At 39.6% G+C, this 13,792-nt stretch overlaps 1 protein-coding gene across 1 annotated transcript in view; it reads left to right on the forward strand.

Annotated features, from left to right (window-relative positions):
- The window catches only part of LOC140233477 (uncharacterized), an 84,333-nt gene extending 76,135 nt beyond the window's left edge, over positions 1 to 8,198 (forward strand). Inside the window, exons 13-18 of the mRNA XM_072313597.1 lie at positions 2,171 to 2,285; positions 3,191 to 3,373; positions 4,259 to 4,392; positions 5,726 to 5,918; positions 6,672 to 6,782; positions 7,761 to 8,198. Of these exons, the coding sequence (XP_072169698.1) occupies positions 2,171 to 2,285; positions 3,191 to 3,373; positions 4,259 to 4,392; positions 5,726 to 5,918; positions 6,672 to 6,782; positions 7,761 to 8,198 (1,174 nt within the window). The remainder of the gene's footprint in view (positions 1 to 2,170; positions 2,286 to 3,190; positions 3,374 to 4,258; positions 4,393 to 5,725; positions 5,919 to 6,671; positions 6,783 to 7,760) is intronic.
- Positions 8,199 to 13,792: the final 5,594 nt, after the last annotated feature.

The following is a 13,792-nucleotide window of genomic DNA, read 5'->3' on the forward strand; positions in this document are numbered from 1 at the left end:
CATGCCATAAAAATGAAACTAAAGCTGAAGAAATTCAGCACCGACAGGCAAAAATGACTCTGAGCAAGGCAGCGCCGTGAAAACGTGTTTATTCATTACGTTTTTGTGATTTAACGCGGTTGTATGCGTTCGGAACGATAAGAATTAAAACAAAATAGGTCACCTCACACGGAAAAAAAAAAACACCAACCCCCAAGGAATGAAAGAGACATCAACATGAAGAACAAGTATGCCATAAAAATGAAACTAAAGCTGAAGAAATTCAGCACCGACAGGCAAAAATGAGCAAGCCAGTGCCGAAAATACGTGTTTAAGTTACGTTTTTGTGATTTAACGCGGTTGTATGCGTTCAGAACGATAGGAATTATTGTACGAGCTGAAATTTTCGCGTACAGATATTTTTGCAAATCTAGAGCTACTTGGGGGACGTTTTCGCGTGTTGTTTATTTCGCGGTTGCGAGGGTCTAAGTAAACTAACCTTAGTTATTCGCGTGTTGTTATTTTTGCGTGTTGTTATTTTCGCGGTTCAAAGACGATTCGCGAAATTCGCGAAAATAAAACCACCGCGAAAATTTCAGCTCGTACACTAAAACAAAACACGAAAAACAAAACAAAACAACAACACCAACCACCAAGGACTGAAAGAAACATCAACATGAAGAACAAGTATGCCATAAAAATGAAACTAAAGCTAAAGCAATATTCAGCACCGACAGGTAAAAATGAGCAAGTCAACGCCGAAAATACGTGTTTATTCATTTTTGAATACATCACCCCTTCTCAGTGACACCTTAAAACTATAAAAGCACACGTGTTTTCTTCTTTTTCTTCAATTAACAGTCAGTTATAAAGCTCTTTCACTCTGAGTCAATATCATGGCGCGGCCCGATGTGGATCGCATTGCGGTGTGAGCGCGGGCGCGAACATACAGATATTGAAATGTTGCCCGCGAGATGGCGCTATTCCACAATAGTGAAAGGGAGGGGAATATTTTGCTGTACAATGTGTACGCGTTGCGAACGCGTATGGCAAAACGCAACGCGGAAAGTACACGTACCTACGCGTTTTTGGGGTAACGCGTAGGTAAGTTTAACGTGATCAGCACTGTACCAGCAAAAGTGATAATTAGCCAGCAAAATTCTGTGTAAAATTCAAGTATGATAAGTTGGAATGCTTTGAATGACAAACCCTGGGACTCTGACTAATCATCCTTAAAGGAACTATGCAATACAAATGCTTGCTGACTTGTGTTGATTTATGATACCCTCAACATCACTTATGTGGCCAAAAGAATGTCAAAGTATGTGCGATATATATATTTTATGGTCATTTTCTATTATTTTCCTCCAAGATAATCTGATGCTCCCACGAAAACTTCCAAACCAAGATTCTGGCGATGACATCATCAGTCCATAAACTTAAGAGATTTATGTGCCTTTCCCTGGACTGAGTGTTATTGCATGTTTCCATGTTACTAATATCTAGGGGAAGGTGTATCCCACTGTCCTTTGTTATTGATGTTAGTACTTAACCAGTGATTGACAGTTGATGTCACTGGCAGAATCTTGACTTACAAGGATTTTTTATTTTTATTTTTATGGGTGTATCCAAGTAATCTGAAGGAAAATAGTCGAAAAATTATGATAACATATACAGCTTATATTTATGTATTCATTTGATCATGCTTTTTCATACATGGGCCCAAAACTTTGGAATAGCCTGCCAAAATCTCTTCGACAAGAATCTTCTATTGATGGTTTTAAAAAGAACCTCAAGACCTACCTTTTTGATTTAAATTGACAATTGTTTACCTGTATGTTTATGTGTACGTATTGTTTGTTTGTGTATTGTTCTTATTATCTTCTGTGATATTGTTGTAACATGATACATTACATTGTATGTACTCTGTTCTATAGCGCCATGAGTATCTTTTTAGGTAGAATGAGCGCTTTATAAGAGTCTCTCTATTATTACTATTATTATTATAATTATAGAAGTGATGTTGAGAGTACCACAAATAAACACAAGTCAACATGCTTTTGCATCGCAAAGTTCGTTTAATTGCACGTGTACCATGTGCTGTACTTGAGATTTTAGCCGGCGATAGAAATATGATGTATAGTGTATTTGAAGGACAGATACATGATGGTATTCCCCTTTTCCCATACAGGTATGGCGTACCGGCCAGCCACTGCAATAATCTCGAACATGTGCTGCAATCAAACGAGCCCAGATCGGGCGCCAACGAACCTCACTGCCTCTACAAACAGAACTTACATTGCATGGTGAGGACCTCTCCTGGCTCTCCCTCTCCCTCTCTATCCCCTTTTCCTCTCTCTCGCTGTGCTTGTGTCTGTGTTTCTGTCTGTCTGTCTGTCTGTCTGTCTCTTTTGTTCTCATTCTCATGATTCCCCTCTCTTTCTCTCTCTGTCTTTCTCACACTATCCTCATTGTATTATGTTTCCTTGTCTGTGACTGTTTATAGTTGCATTTCTTCCTGCTTACTCCATTCTCCCTTTCTTCTCTTTCCTTCTTTGTTTGTTCATGTCTGTCTGTCTGTCTGTCTGTCTCTGAGTTATGTCTGTATAGATCTTTATTCAGAACTGCATTATTTCACTGCCCAATAGACCATTTGTGTGATGTATTCCAATTCATGGATGTTTCTTTTTCTTCAGCCTGGTAACGTATCATCTTATTCTCCAGCTCTCTTCAATTAAGTCCCTTAGCAAGGAATTTGCTTACACAAGTTGTTGCTATGTAGGGCAAGACTGCAAGCCTTCTGGCCTGTGAACAGAACATGCACAGAAATATACATGCATCACCAAAATGGTCTAGTGTTCCTTGGGAATGCAGATAGCAGAATACAGTCTTTGAATGAAGGGTTAGTTGTCTAATCATCAGTGGCGGATCCAGAGGGGGGCACACAGGGTGCGCGCCCCCTCTTAATTTGTCGTTAAAACAAAAGAAATAAAAAGAAAAAAAAAATGAGATGAAATCTGGAAGTAACATCAAAAATATTGTTTGCACCCTCCACCCCCCCCCCCCCCCCTTTACGGAATTCCTGGATCCGCCCCTGTTCATCATCACCATAATGATCACACTTCTATCATTACTTCAAAATTTCAATTACACGTGCACCTGTCATTGATATATGCCTTATCACTTTGAACCCCTCCCCACCCCTTCACAGGTGCCTCCATCAGTACTAGCTGCCAATGGTATTCCCGTCTACCGCCTCCTCCAGCAACCGGGGGAGTTCATCATCGTTGCCCAGGGCGCGGCCCGCTCCACCCTCTGCACGGGGTACAGCATGTCGGAGGGCATCCCATTCGCCTCGCCTTCCAGTTTACAACACTGCTTCAAAGCTTTCGAGGTACGATGAAGGCCCAGCCAGGTGATGGCAGCATAACCAATCCTGTCAAATGATCTTGTTCTCCGTATTTCAGCAAAAGTTTCTCTTTTTTTAAAAAATTATCTCTGAATGTTTTATACATCAACAAAAAATATGTGTATGTCTATAAATTCATCTATCTATCTCTCTTGTCTGTCTGTCTGTTGGTGTGTCTGCCTGTTTGTCTATCGACACTGCACCTATTCATCTGTCTATGCATTTATCTAGCCATTGCTGGTGTGTAATCAGTGTTGGTGAGTTCTCTCCATGGGGATTGTCTGATATATTTTCAAGTTTGTACTACTATTATCAATAGAAGCTATACATTTGTGTACCATACACAACAATCTCCCCTCTCAGATGTATAGGTACAATTGTACCTATGTACATTGTATGTAGATATGTTAGTATGTTTGTATGTATACATATAAGCATGTTTTGTCAGTTTTTCTACATACTCCTCTACAATGTATATGCATAAATATGTTTGCATATGGAAAACCTTCAATAACTCCGTTTATGTTGTGTGAAGAATAAGACATTTCTGTGCTGACAAGTATATGTTCCCTCTGAAAAGAAAGGCGCATCCCCTCAAAACTACTCTATAAGGTGTTATTTTCGCGAACAGATTTTTTTGTGAATGAGGAGATCACAGACATTTTTGCGAGATGTTGTTTACACAAATTGACACTGAATGGTGCTTTCGTACATGCACTATTACCTCAGCGCGTGGTGACATTTTTGCTTGTTAAATTTGTGATCCAACTGTGATCGGCAAAATGCGCGAAAATTAAACCCTTTTGAAAATAACAGCTTATACACTGTGAAGAGAAATAATTGAATGTCAATCCCCCTGTTGTCTGACAGATTTCGCGGGAGTTGAAACAGCCGACCCTCTTCTCCCTGGAACATCTCCTTTGCATCCTAGCTAAAAATGCTGCCACGGACCAGATAGATCCGCTCCACCTCAGGGAACTCAGAACCGAGCTCGCAGCTATCAGGTGAGGGGAGGTGGCGGGTCTGCAGACAGCCGGAATCTCCTGAAGTGAAAATGCACCTCCATGTTTGTAATAAAGAGCTTTTCCCCAGTAACTGCTAGAGTGCGGACTCTTCATAAGCCCTGTTGTATTGTTTTGTGAGCGCACAGGCAGCACTTTGCAAGTTCGTGTAATACGTGCTGTAAAAATGTTACTTCAGTACGCAAAGTCCGCCATTACTAAGTGGGTGATGGCAGCCCCCCGTGAAATCACTGACACCATTGTATAGTTCGCCCTCTAGTGGTGGGGAGGAGAAAAACCTCTTTGGTTTGTAATCACTTTCATAAAGGGGATGAAATAAAAGAATGAAATAAATTTTAATAAACAAAACATAAGATGTACTTCAGATTAAAACAAGAATTAAGATAAACTGAATTTCAAAGACAAAAGACTGGTATTAGTCACAGTCGTAATATTTTATGCAAAAGAAGATGGGAGTATTTAAAAGGAAGTCCTGGTCTCAAAATCTGCTTTCACTGATGCACAAATCTTCACTGGACTTCCTCTTGGGCAGGAATTAAGGAAGGAAGATTTTTATCCTTTATGTGTGAAGTTGCTGTAGAACTGGAACAATTGTGCAATTATGACTTTGAAAAAGGGGAGTGGCTTATTGATATGAATTATTGACTGAACGACTGACTGTCTGCTACATTCTTATACAGAGTCATATCAATATATGGTCAAATGTTTTTGGTCAAATGAGTCATAATGAAAGATTGACATATTTCTGTACAATGTTTGTGTATAATGCATTTTGTCTGAAGTTGTAAAATGTTTTGTTTTGTGAATGTGAATTTGAACGAAATTCGAAGAATTGAAAAAAGGAAAAATGTGATGAGTTGTACAGCCACAAGGCATTAAGCAACATGCTGGTTGAGCCCATTGTTTTATGCTATAAGGAGAATCACATTGATGACATACTGTAGATATTGCTTGACCATATGGGTTGACCATTTGTTGTTTTGGTGCTTGATTGGTAAAATGGTGAAGGGGGGTGGGGTGAGGAGGAGGCAACATTACATGAGTCTATGCTGAACGTGACATTTCGGCTCTATAAAGACCCTACACACAATGCATGGTGTGGGACTGTGCATAGTGCTTCTGTGCTGGACTTCTTTACAGCTTTCTGTCAGATAGTATTGTGATGTGCGATTCACCGTACGACAGGGGGTGTTGTTTTTCCGCACCATGATGCTCTCTAACGGGCGAAAAAAGTCTCCTCCAATCTTCCCGCCCAGTCGGTGAGGCCGGAAATTTCACTAATTGCTCCTCGATACGCTCTCCCGATCTGCTGCAGAGACACGGAACTGAGTCTGCGCCAACAACTTTTCGCTGCCGGCCTCAAGTCTTCCATCTGCTTCACCGAGTCCGAGACGCCCGTAGACGGTCAGTCCACGCCGACCGCCGCCGCCTCATCGTCCAAGAATCGGAGCCAGCACGCATCAGAGAAGGGCTGCTATACATGTCACCAGCTTTGCTACCTCTCAATGGTCAGCACCTGGAGATCCATAGTTTCTTGAAGCATATTTTGAACTGCCTGGTTTAGAGACGAACCACCGACATCTGTCCAGTTCCTGGCTAAAAAAATTCAAAATCGGTTGAACATGGCACATCACATTTTTGTTTTCAACAAAGGAAATATATCTATGTCATAATATTCATATGAAAAGAAAAACCATGTCACAACAGATCATATTACAAAATGGCAACTAAGAATATCAAACATTCCATCGGTCGCCTGGCATGTTTGTGACATGAAAAGTTTTGAATGAAGACTGGTATCTATAGTCAATTGATTAATTTTATGTGTACATACCCTTTTGTATTTCTTGACCTAATGGAATATGGATGTGATTGATGCTATATCAAGATATTTCACATTGCAAGATAAAGCTCTGCCAATAATTTTTTCTCTTGACATTAAAATTATTTGAAATATCAAAAATGCATAAAAGATGTTTAGCTAATCAATAATCAATAAAAGAACTATTGACCTCTTAAGTACAGAATGTGACTGGATCAGGTTCCATAGGGACAAGTCATATCTTCTCTTCCAACATTTTCACATTCTTGCAGGTCCAATTAATGCTCCAAATTTTGTAGGTCTGTTGCTCTGAAGTTAATTGATTTCACAAATTTTCATTTGTAACAGTCAGAGCTCCTGTGGTGAGAGTTGCTTGAAGAATTGCTAAATGCTGGTACCAACCTACTTTTTTGTTATCATGTTTGTCTGTCCCTGGCAGGTGGTTAATGAGAGAGAAGACAGGGTCTACTGTCTGCGGCACGCGCTACAGGTGATAACCAAGACCACAATGTCAGGACGAAACTTCAAGCTGCTGTACAGATACAGTGAAGTGAGTTGTCATGGTGACATTTGTGGTGATGATAGTGACAAGGATGGCACTAATGATCGGGTTATGTAAGAAGATTGTGATGGTGATGATGATAATAATTGATTGAGAAAGTAAGGTTGGTTGTGAGGCGGTGATGATGATGATGTTGATGATGATGATAATGATAATAATACAATATGATGATGTTGATTTTAATGATGATGATTATCATTATGGTAGTTATTGTGATTGTTATGATAATGGGACAATGGTGATATTTCATTATAATTCTAATGATGGTGTTTATAATGATAGTGATGATGATGATGATGGTGTGATAGTTGTGGTAATGGTATATGAAGATGATAAATATACTGTGGTTTTGACAGTGGTACCTTCATGTATATAATAGATTTTTATGTTCATATACAGTTTCATAGGCAACTGATGTTATGCAGTGATGACGTGGTAGGCTGTGTTGATAATGGTGATTTGAGGATGATTTTTGTGATGATAGTGATGATGATGATTTTTCTGCAAGTAATCTCTGGGAAAGGATCTGATGTTAGGTTAGACATCTATGCCCTATCTTTTGATATTGAACATTTTAAATGTTGCTATTTAGTATCTTTTGGGCACAAACGATGCCAAATTTCTGAAGTGAGTAATCACTGAATTTGACCTCCATTTTCCATCTTTGAGAGGAAAGTTGCAAAGTGCATTCCTGAAAAAAAAAATTGAGTAGGAAGTTTTTGGCAGTTATAATTTGGAAATTATTGTATTAAGTTTGGAAAAAAAAGAAGCTTGATTTCATCTTCTTTTTCATTTAGTAACAGGACCATGGTGTTTTTGTTGTCAAGAGGATGAGTATAAAGGAGATGAAAATCAAATTCAAGCGGTTATATTTGGTTACTTTACTGACATTTGTATTCACTGGTCTGACAGTCATGTATCTTTAGAGGAATTTAATTTTCCTTCATTTGTGCAATTCCAACACAGAGCCAACTCAGGGATCTTGTTGCGAGCCTCGAGTGCTCCAACAGTGTGGTAGACACAGTGTCATCATCATCAGCAACGTCAGCTTCAACGTCAGCCACGCAGACAACCACGACAATGGAAACATCAGCTTCGACTCGCCAGGCGTCGGAAACGTCGCGAGGGGAGTGCATTTCCACGAGTGTTGCCACCACGAGTACTACCACTTCAGTGCCGGCATCGCTCCAGCCACCAAACATGCTACCAGCGCCAAAACAAGAAGGAGAACAAGAACAGGAGAAGGAGCAACCACAACCACAACCGCAGCCACAACCACCATCACCCTCGCCATCATCTGCCGACTCGGTGCCACAGCCCGACGATGCGTCATCGTCGCCATCTTGTGCGGCGAATTCAACAGTAGCTATTCCACCATCGGAGTCCAGGTTACGCAAGAAATAGATCCAGTCAGAAGAGACGTTCTGCTCGGAACAACAGTCACAGCAAACAGTATGAGGATGTCCCCAGTGTGCAGGATGTGGGCTCCTGAGAAACTGGAGTTATCGTCATGGCAACAATGCAATAATAAAGTGCATCTTCTCGAAGCATCAGGATTATACTGTCACTGTCAATAAAGAATGCTTTTGCAGTGTCTCCGTTTCTATGTGATATTCAGTCTACCTGTACAGTAGGGAATCGTCGTGTGGGTTTAGCAAAGTCTCCGCTAGAAACTAGAGCCTTATCGTCTGTAGCACTATTTCTTGATTGTTGTTGTAGTTTTCATTTTTTCCTTTAGATGTAGGGAGGAGGGTGCTGTTAGAGGATGAATGGCGTGGGAGTAGTATGAATGAGATGGAAAAATAGTGGCAATGTCATTATGTATCAACGAGTGTGCATCTGGAGTGTTTGGTAACTCTTCTTCAAGGCAGTGATGTGTGTGTGTATGTGTCTGTCTGTCTGTGTGAAAGAGAGATGGAAGTGTGTGTGTGTGTGTGTGTGTGTGTGTGTGTGTGTGTGTGTGTGTGTATGTTTGTATTCCAACTGTCCCAAACAGTTTCCCTATGAAGAAGTGTCCATTTTAGCGTTATGGTAATATCCTTTAGTTTCAATGACCAGGAGAAGGTGACGATGATGTTGATGATGAAAAGAAATTATCAAAAGCAGAGAAGGAAAAAAAAACACATTTCTTTTCCTTTTTTCATCAATCTCTTTGTTCGTGGTCATGGCCAATGTACTATTAAGCAGTGATTGTGATGAAACTTCTTAATCATGTCCTCTTACAGTGTGTTGATGACTCCAGAGTATTTTGTGATTATATGCTGCTACTGTTTTTAACCATCCAACCAGGTCATGCAAGAAAAAAAAAAAGTATCATCTGGTCTTCCATACTACAGCAGTGCATGAAGTAGTGAGAATGGGACTAGGACCAGGCAAACATGAAATGGAATATGGACGTGTACAAGGCAAGGGCTTGAAGTGAGCAGCAGCAGGAAAAAAAAAAACAACCCAAAACCACCAACTCAAACATAAAAAACAAAAAGCAAACACAAGGCAGAGCAGTATATGACTTCAAAAAGTATTCAATCCAAGCTGTTTGGACTGACAAAAGTGAATGCTTTTGAAGAAATTATGGCAGCATTTTAGGGAATGTGTGTGAAAGTCAAGGAAGTCAGTCAAAGATGCATTGGCGCAGCTGTTGTGATGATCACGCATGAATTTTTAAACTCTGTAGGAGTTTTGAATGTTGTCATTTTGTGTGTTTATTTAGATAGCCTCTTAATTACATATATTTTTTTGTCCAGGAAGTGTGCAGGAATGAAGGGAAGTTGAAATCTTTTGAAGCATTTCTAAATGGGATACAGGAAATGTAGTATCCAGCAGCATTTTGGATGAAGGATGTTTTCTTAAGACTTTTGAAAGTCAGGTTTTTATCATGCTCAACAGGAATGATGCAATATCTACATTGTACTAAAGCATTTTGCATGTGTTCCAATGATTTCAGCTGGGAATTGATATAGATATCAATTTCTCTGGTTCTGTTACAGCCAGTTCCATCATGGACTGGCCTCCAAGTATATACTCTTCTTCTTCAACTAAAATTTGGGGGAATTCGCAATGGTCATTACAAAGACTGCCTGTCCATAACTTTGCATCATTCTCCATCAAGTACAAATACATGTAATTTTCCTAGTCTTTTCTCCCTAAATCTAGTTTGGGATCATACATACCAAGTGTTGGTCACCAATTGCATATGTTACATCACAACCATCCCCCCCCCCCCCAATCCACCCAGCTGGTTCAATCAAGAGGTTGATTCTTTGAGTGTAGTTGGCCAGCAAATCCACTCTGGTGCCCTCTGTGGCTCAAAATAGCTTGATTGATTCAGGACAATGTTCACCAGTCTGTGGACACTCTTCTCTCCCCCCCCCCCCCCACCCCTCTGTGACCTATCAGTCACAAACAAATAAACACAAACAAACAAACAGACTACTAAAGTAAACAAACGGAGGAAGCATAGCAAGAACAATTTTTTTTCTTTTTGGTGGAATGATGTAAATTCCTGCTGCTGTGAATTTTTCAAGTGAATGTCTAGCTGTAGTTGTACCATGGTCAAAATAAGGAGAATGATCACCAGGCCCGTAGGCTTAAATACAAGCAAACAAACAAGCAAAAAATATTTGCTAAGAGGCAAGTTGTGAACCAGTGAGAAAACAACTAATGAGTGACAGAACGAAGGCAGCAAATGGGAATGCGGGAGAGTGATTACCCATAGAGGGAGACATTTAACGACGGAAGTTAACTTATTAAAGGAAGATCAGAGACACTGCTGTAGTAGAGGTGCATGAGTCAGATGAATTTCCACCTGACGTCGATAAAACTGCTGCAGACTGTGCAACGAAGACATTCCTCGCAATTGTCTCTTTTTTGATTACGAAATGCTGCATATTCAATCGTTTGAGAAACGACATCTTCTTTTGTATACTGCGTGTCGTTACTGTACGTGTGAACTTAAGCTATACCTTGTTGGGGATATCTGCATGTTTGTATTTTACCTCACAGTTATCAAAGTAAAAAAGTCCTTACGTAAGTTCTTAAGAGAGAGAGAGAGAGAGAGAGAGTGTGTGTGAGAGAGAGAGAGAGAGAAGGAGAGAGAAATTGAGAGTATATTTTTGTCATCATTAACCATGGGCAGTGTACTTCAATTGTTGTGAAATCTTCAGAGTCATGCACGTTTAAAGTATGAGACTAAATAGTCCCAGTACATCTTACTTAGTGTTGCTTTACTGATTCAGTATTTCATTTTCCTTAACTTTTCCTTGCCCACGGCATGTCTGCTATCGGCATATCGATTTCATGTTTTTTTCCTGACAATATGCAAAATGTTTAGTACTGCTGCACTTGGAAAAACTCACCTATCTTTCTATAGTTGATAATCTCATGATTTTAAGTTTTGTTGTTGTTCCCCGTATCGAAAATGATGTCCAATACTGGAAAGAAAGATGTAATCTGTCAAGCTCTGGATGTGGTTCCAAGAATGCATTCTATTATTGTGTGTATGACCTTCAGCAATAGAAAGTTTAATTTTGTGCAAAGTGTGATAGTCAAGGAAAAAAAATGATAACTGTTTTCCTTCCTAGTGATGTAGTAACATGGCCAAAATGATGACATAGACTCATCTATGTGTTCAGTTTATCTTTGTGTTGATTTTGTTTTGCCTGACTAATCCTTCTTGCTGCTTGACAACATTTGTTGAATATTTTCATTGCAGTAATAGGCCTCAAGAGCTGCTTTTCTTCGTGAGGATCTGATAGAGTGAAAATTTTGCCCCATTGTTTTTTTTTTTTTTTTTTTCTGGAAAGTGTCTCGATACGTAAATATATTTAACATTATTGATAGGAGTGCTGTTAGATGATGCTTTTTAGATGCGTCACAAAGGAAATTATCTCTTGAAATAACTTTTTCCAGCAAGATTTTGAGTCCGTGGTACATTGTGTATTTCTACTTCCTGCCTCACAGTGTGTATTGATAGAACCCATTTGCTTAAAGCTGCACAGACTGATCCATATGCAGTCAAATTACCATAGCAACATCCTCACACATACAAATGCTGCATTCAATTTATATCCGAGTTGAATTCTTCAGTTGTTAATGCTGGTCTGCATGTCATACTCCCAGCAGTAATTATGCAGAAAATGTTATGTGAGGACATGAGCTTTGTGAAGACCACATCATTATGTGGCATACAAATCCTGGATATGTCATGCATTAGATAAATCAGTATTGATCTCTACCTGCGGGTTTTGACATCAGTGTAAAGTTTGAATTAGGATGCAACTAACCTGATTAGAAAAACAAAAAACAAACCAAGTCGGTCTTACCATGACGTATAAGGGCTGCAGTGTAGACACAGTATATAATCTTGTGTGATCTTGTATCTTGCTCTGTGTACACGTGCCAGTAAGAGGTGTTTCTAGCCTCCGGTTCTATTCTATGGTAAAACTTTGTTATTTGGACCTCAGCTTCAGTGCTGCCATCTGCTTTTTGTTCGATTTGTGTTTTATCGTTCTAATAATCCATAATATGCAACATATCGATGTGTCATGTCGCGTCGTGAAGTTTGTCTCCCAGCCATGCTGCATCAAACCGGGATATTTGCCTTCTTTTCTTCTTCTGAAAGTGACGGCTTTGATGATGCACTTTCAGCTCGTTGTCAAGCGGTACTTTTGATTCCTCTCGTACATCAGGTGTCGCATCCACGCCGTCGTATGCTATGTCCTGTGCTGTATTTACCTATTTTCTCTTCATCTGCTCTGGAAACAGCTCTGCATCCTTGAGGTTGCTTCTCTTGTTCTTTTTTCAAATGAGACTTTTGCATTCCCAGCTTCTGCAGAAGGGTAATATGAAACAGTACTGTAAAAGCTGTTATTTTTGCGAGGGTTTGATTTTTGTGAATTTCGCAAATCGCTGTTGAGCTGCGAATTCAACAACACATAAAAATATCGCCATGTGCAGTTAAGTGGCATGCACTTATGATAGCCTCGGTGTCAAATTGTAAAAACAACATCGTGCAAATATGTCTGTGACCTCGTTTGCAAAACTAACAGCTTCTATAGTATCTAAAAAGCTGCTTCAATCAATTTGAATTTGTGAGAACGTGCTGGTGATTTCCTCCGACATTCTTTGAAGTGTTTTGGGATGAGGCTACTGAAATCCACAGGTCCCTGGTATGCTGCAGAAACACAACTTCCTTTCGTGGGATCCATTTGCAGTTTGCGTATTCCCAAAGATACCTCTCGCGGCTGAAAAACTTTCTCATCGGAGCAGAGGGTGCGTTACCGCTCAACAGTGGCACAAACGGGATTCCACCACTAAAGATTATCAACTGTGTCTGAAATTGTGGGAAGTAATATAACTTTGTAATCGCAAAATGTTTAATCTAGCCAGGGGGGAAAAATGGAAAGAATTAGCTGTTGAGAGATTTTTGTGAATACAACCTGAACAGATTAGTCATATGTGAGCAAGGTTCCCTATTGTGATTTTACGTGATAAACTACAGTGCAGAAGTGTTGGTCCATTATAGAGTACCTTGGTATTACAGTTAGTACAGCAGATGGCCAAAATTTGGTCCATGCTTTCCTTTTTAGAACTCACCTGTTGGTTTGTAAGTGTGCTTGCCTACTATACAAACCTAGGAAATTGTTTAGATCTCAATTTCACAATTTGTCCAGTACCACAAATTAGATCTATGCATTACTGAATAGAAAAAAAAAAGAAGCTGAAGGATCAGATGGTGTTAAGTTATCTCACTTTTCCCACTCTTTTAGTTTTTCGTTGTCAGTGCTTTGGAGGTTAGTGTTTAAAAAATGGAACGTACGTTACAATTAGTGCACAATTGTATATTGCCAATGCACCTTTTTTTTTCTGCTAGTGTTTCATGATTTTAGCCCTAGAATAGCGTAGATACCTTTTGTTATTTCTGCGAGCCAATCAAAGTTTGATGCTCCTTTTCTTTTTCGTTGTAATTTTGTAATTTCATATTTCTTTGTGTGTGCATG

This window comes from Diadema setosum, chromosome 9, assembly GCF_964275005.1.
Source record: "Diadema setosum chromosome 9, eeDiaSeto1, whole genome shotgun sequence".
NCBI lineage: Eukaryota > Metazoa > Echinodermata > Echinoidea > Diadematoida > Diadematidae > Diadema > Diadema setosum.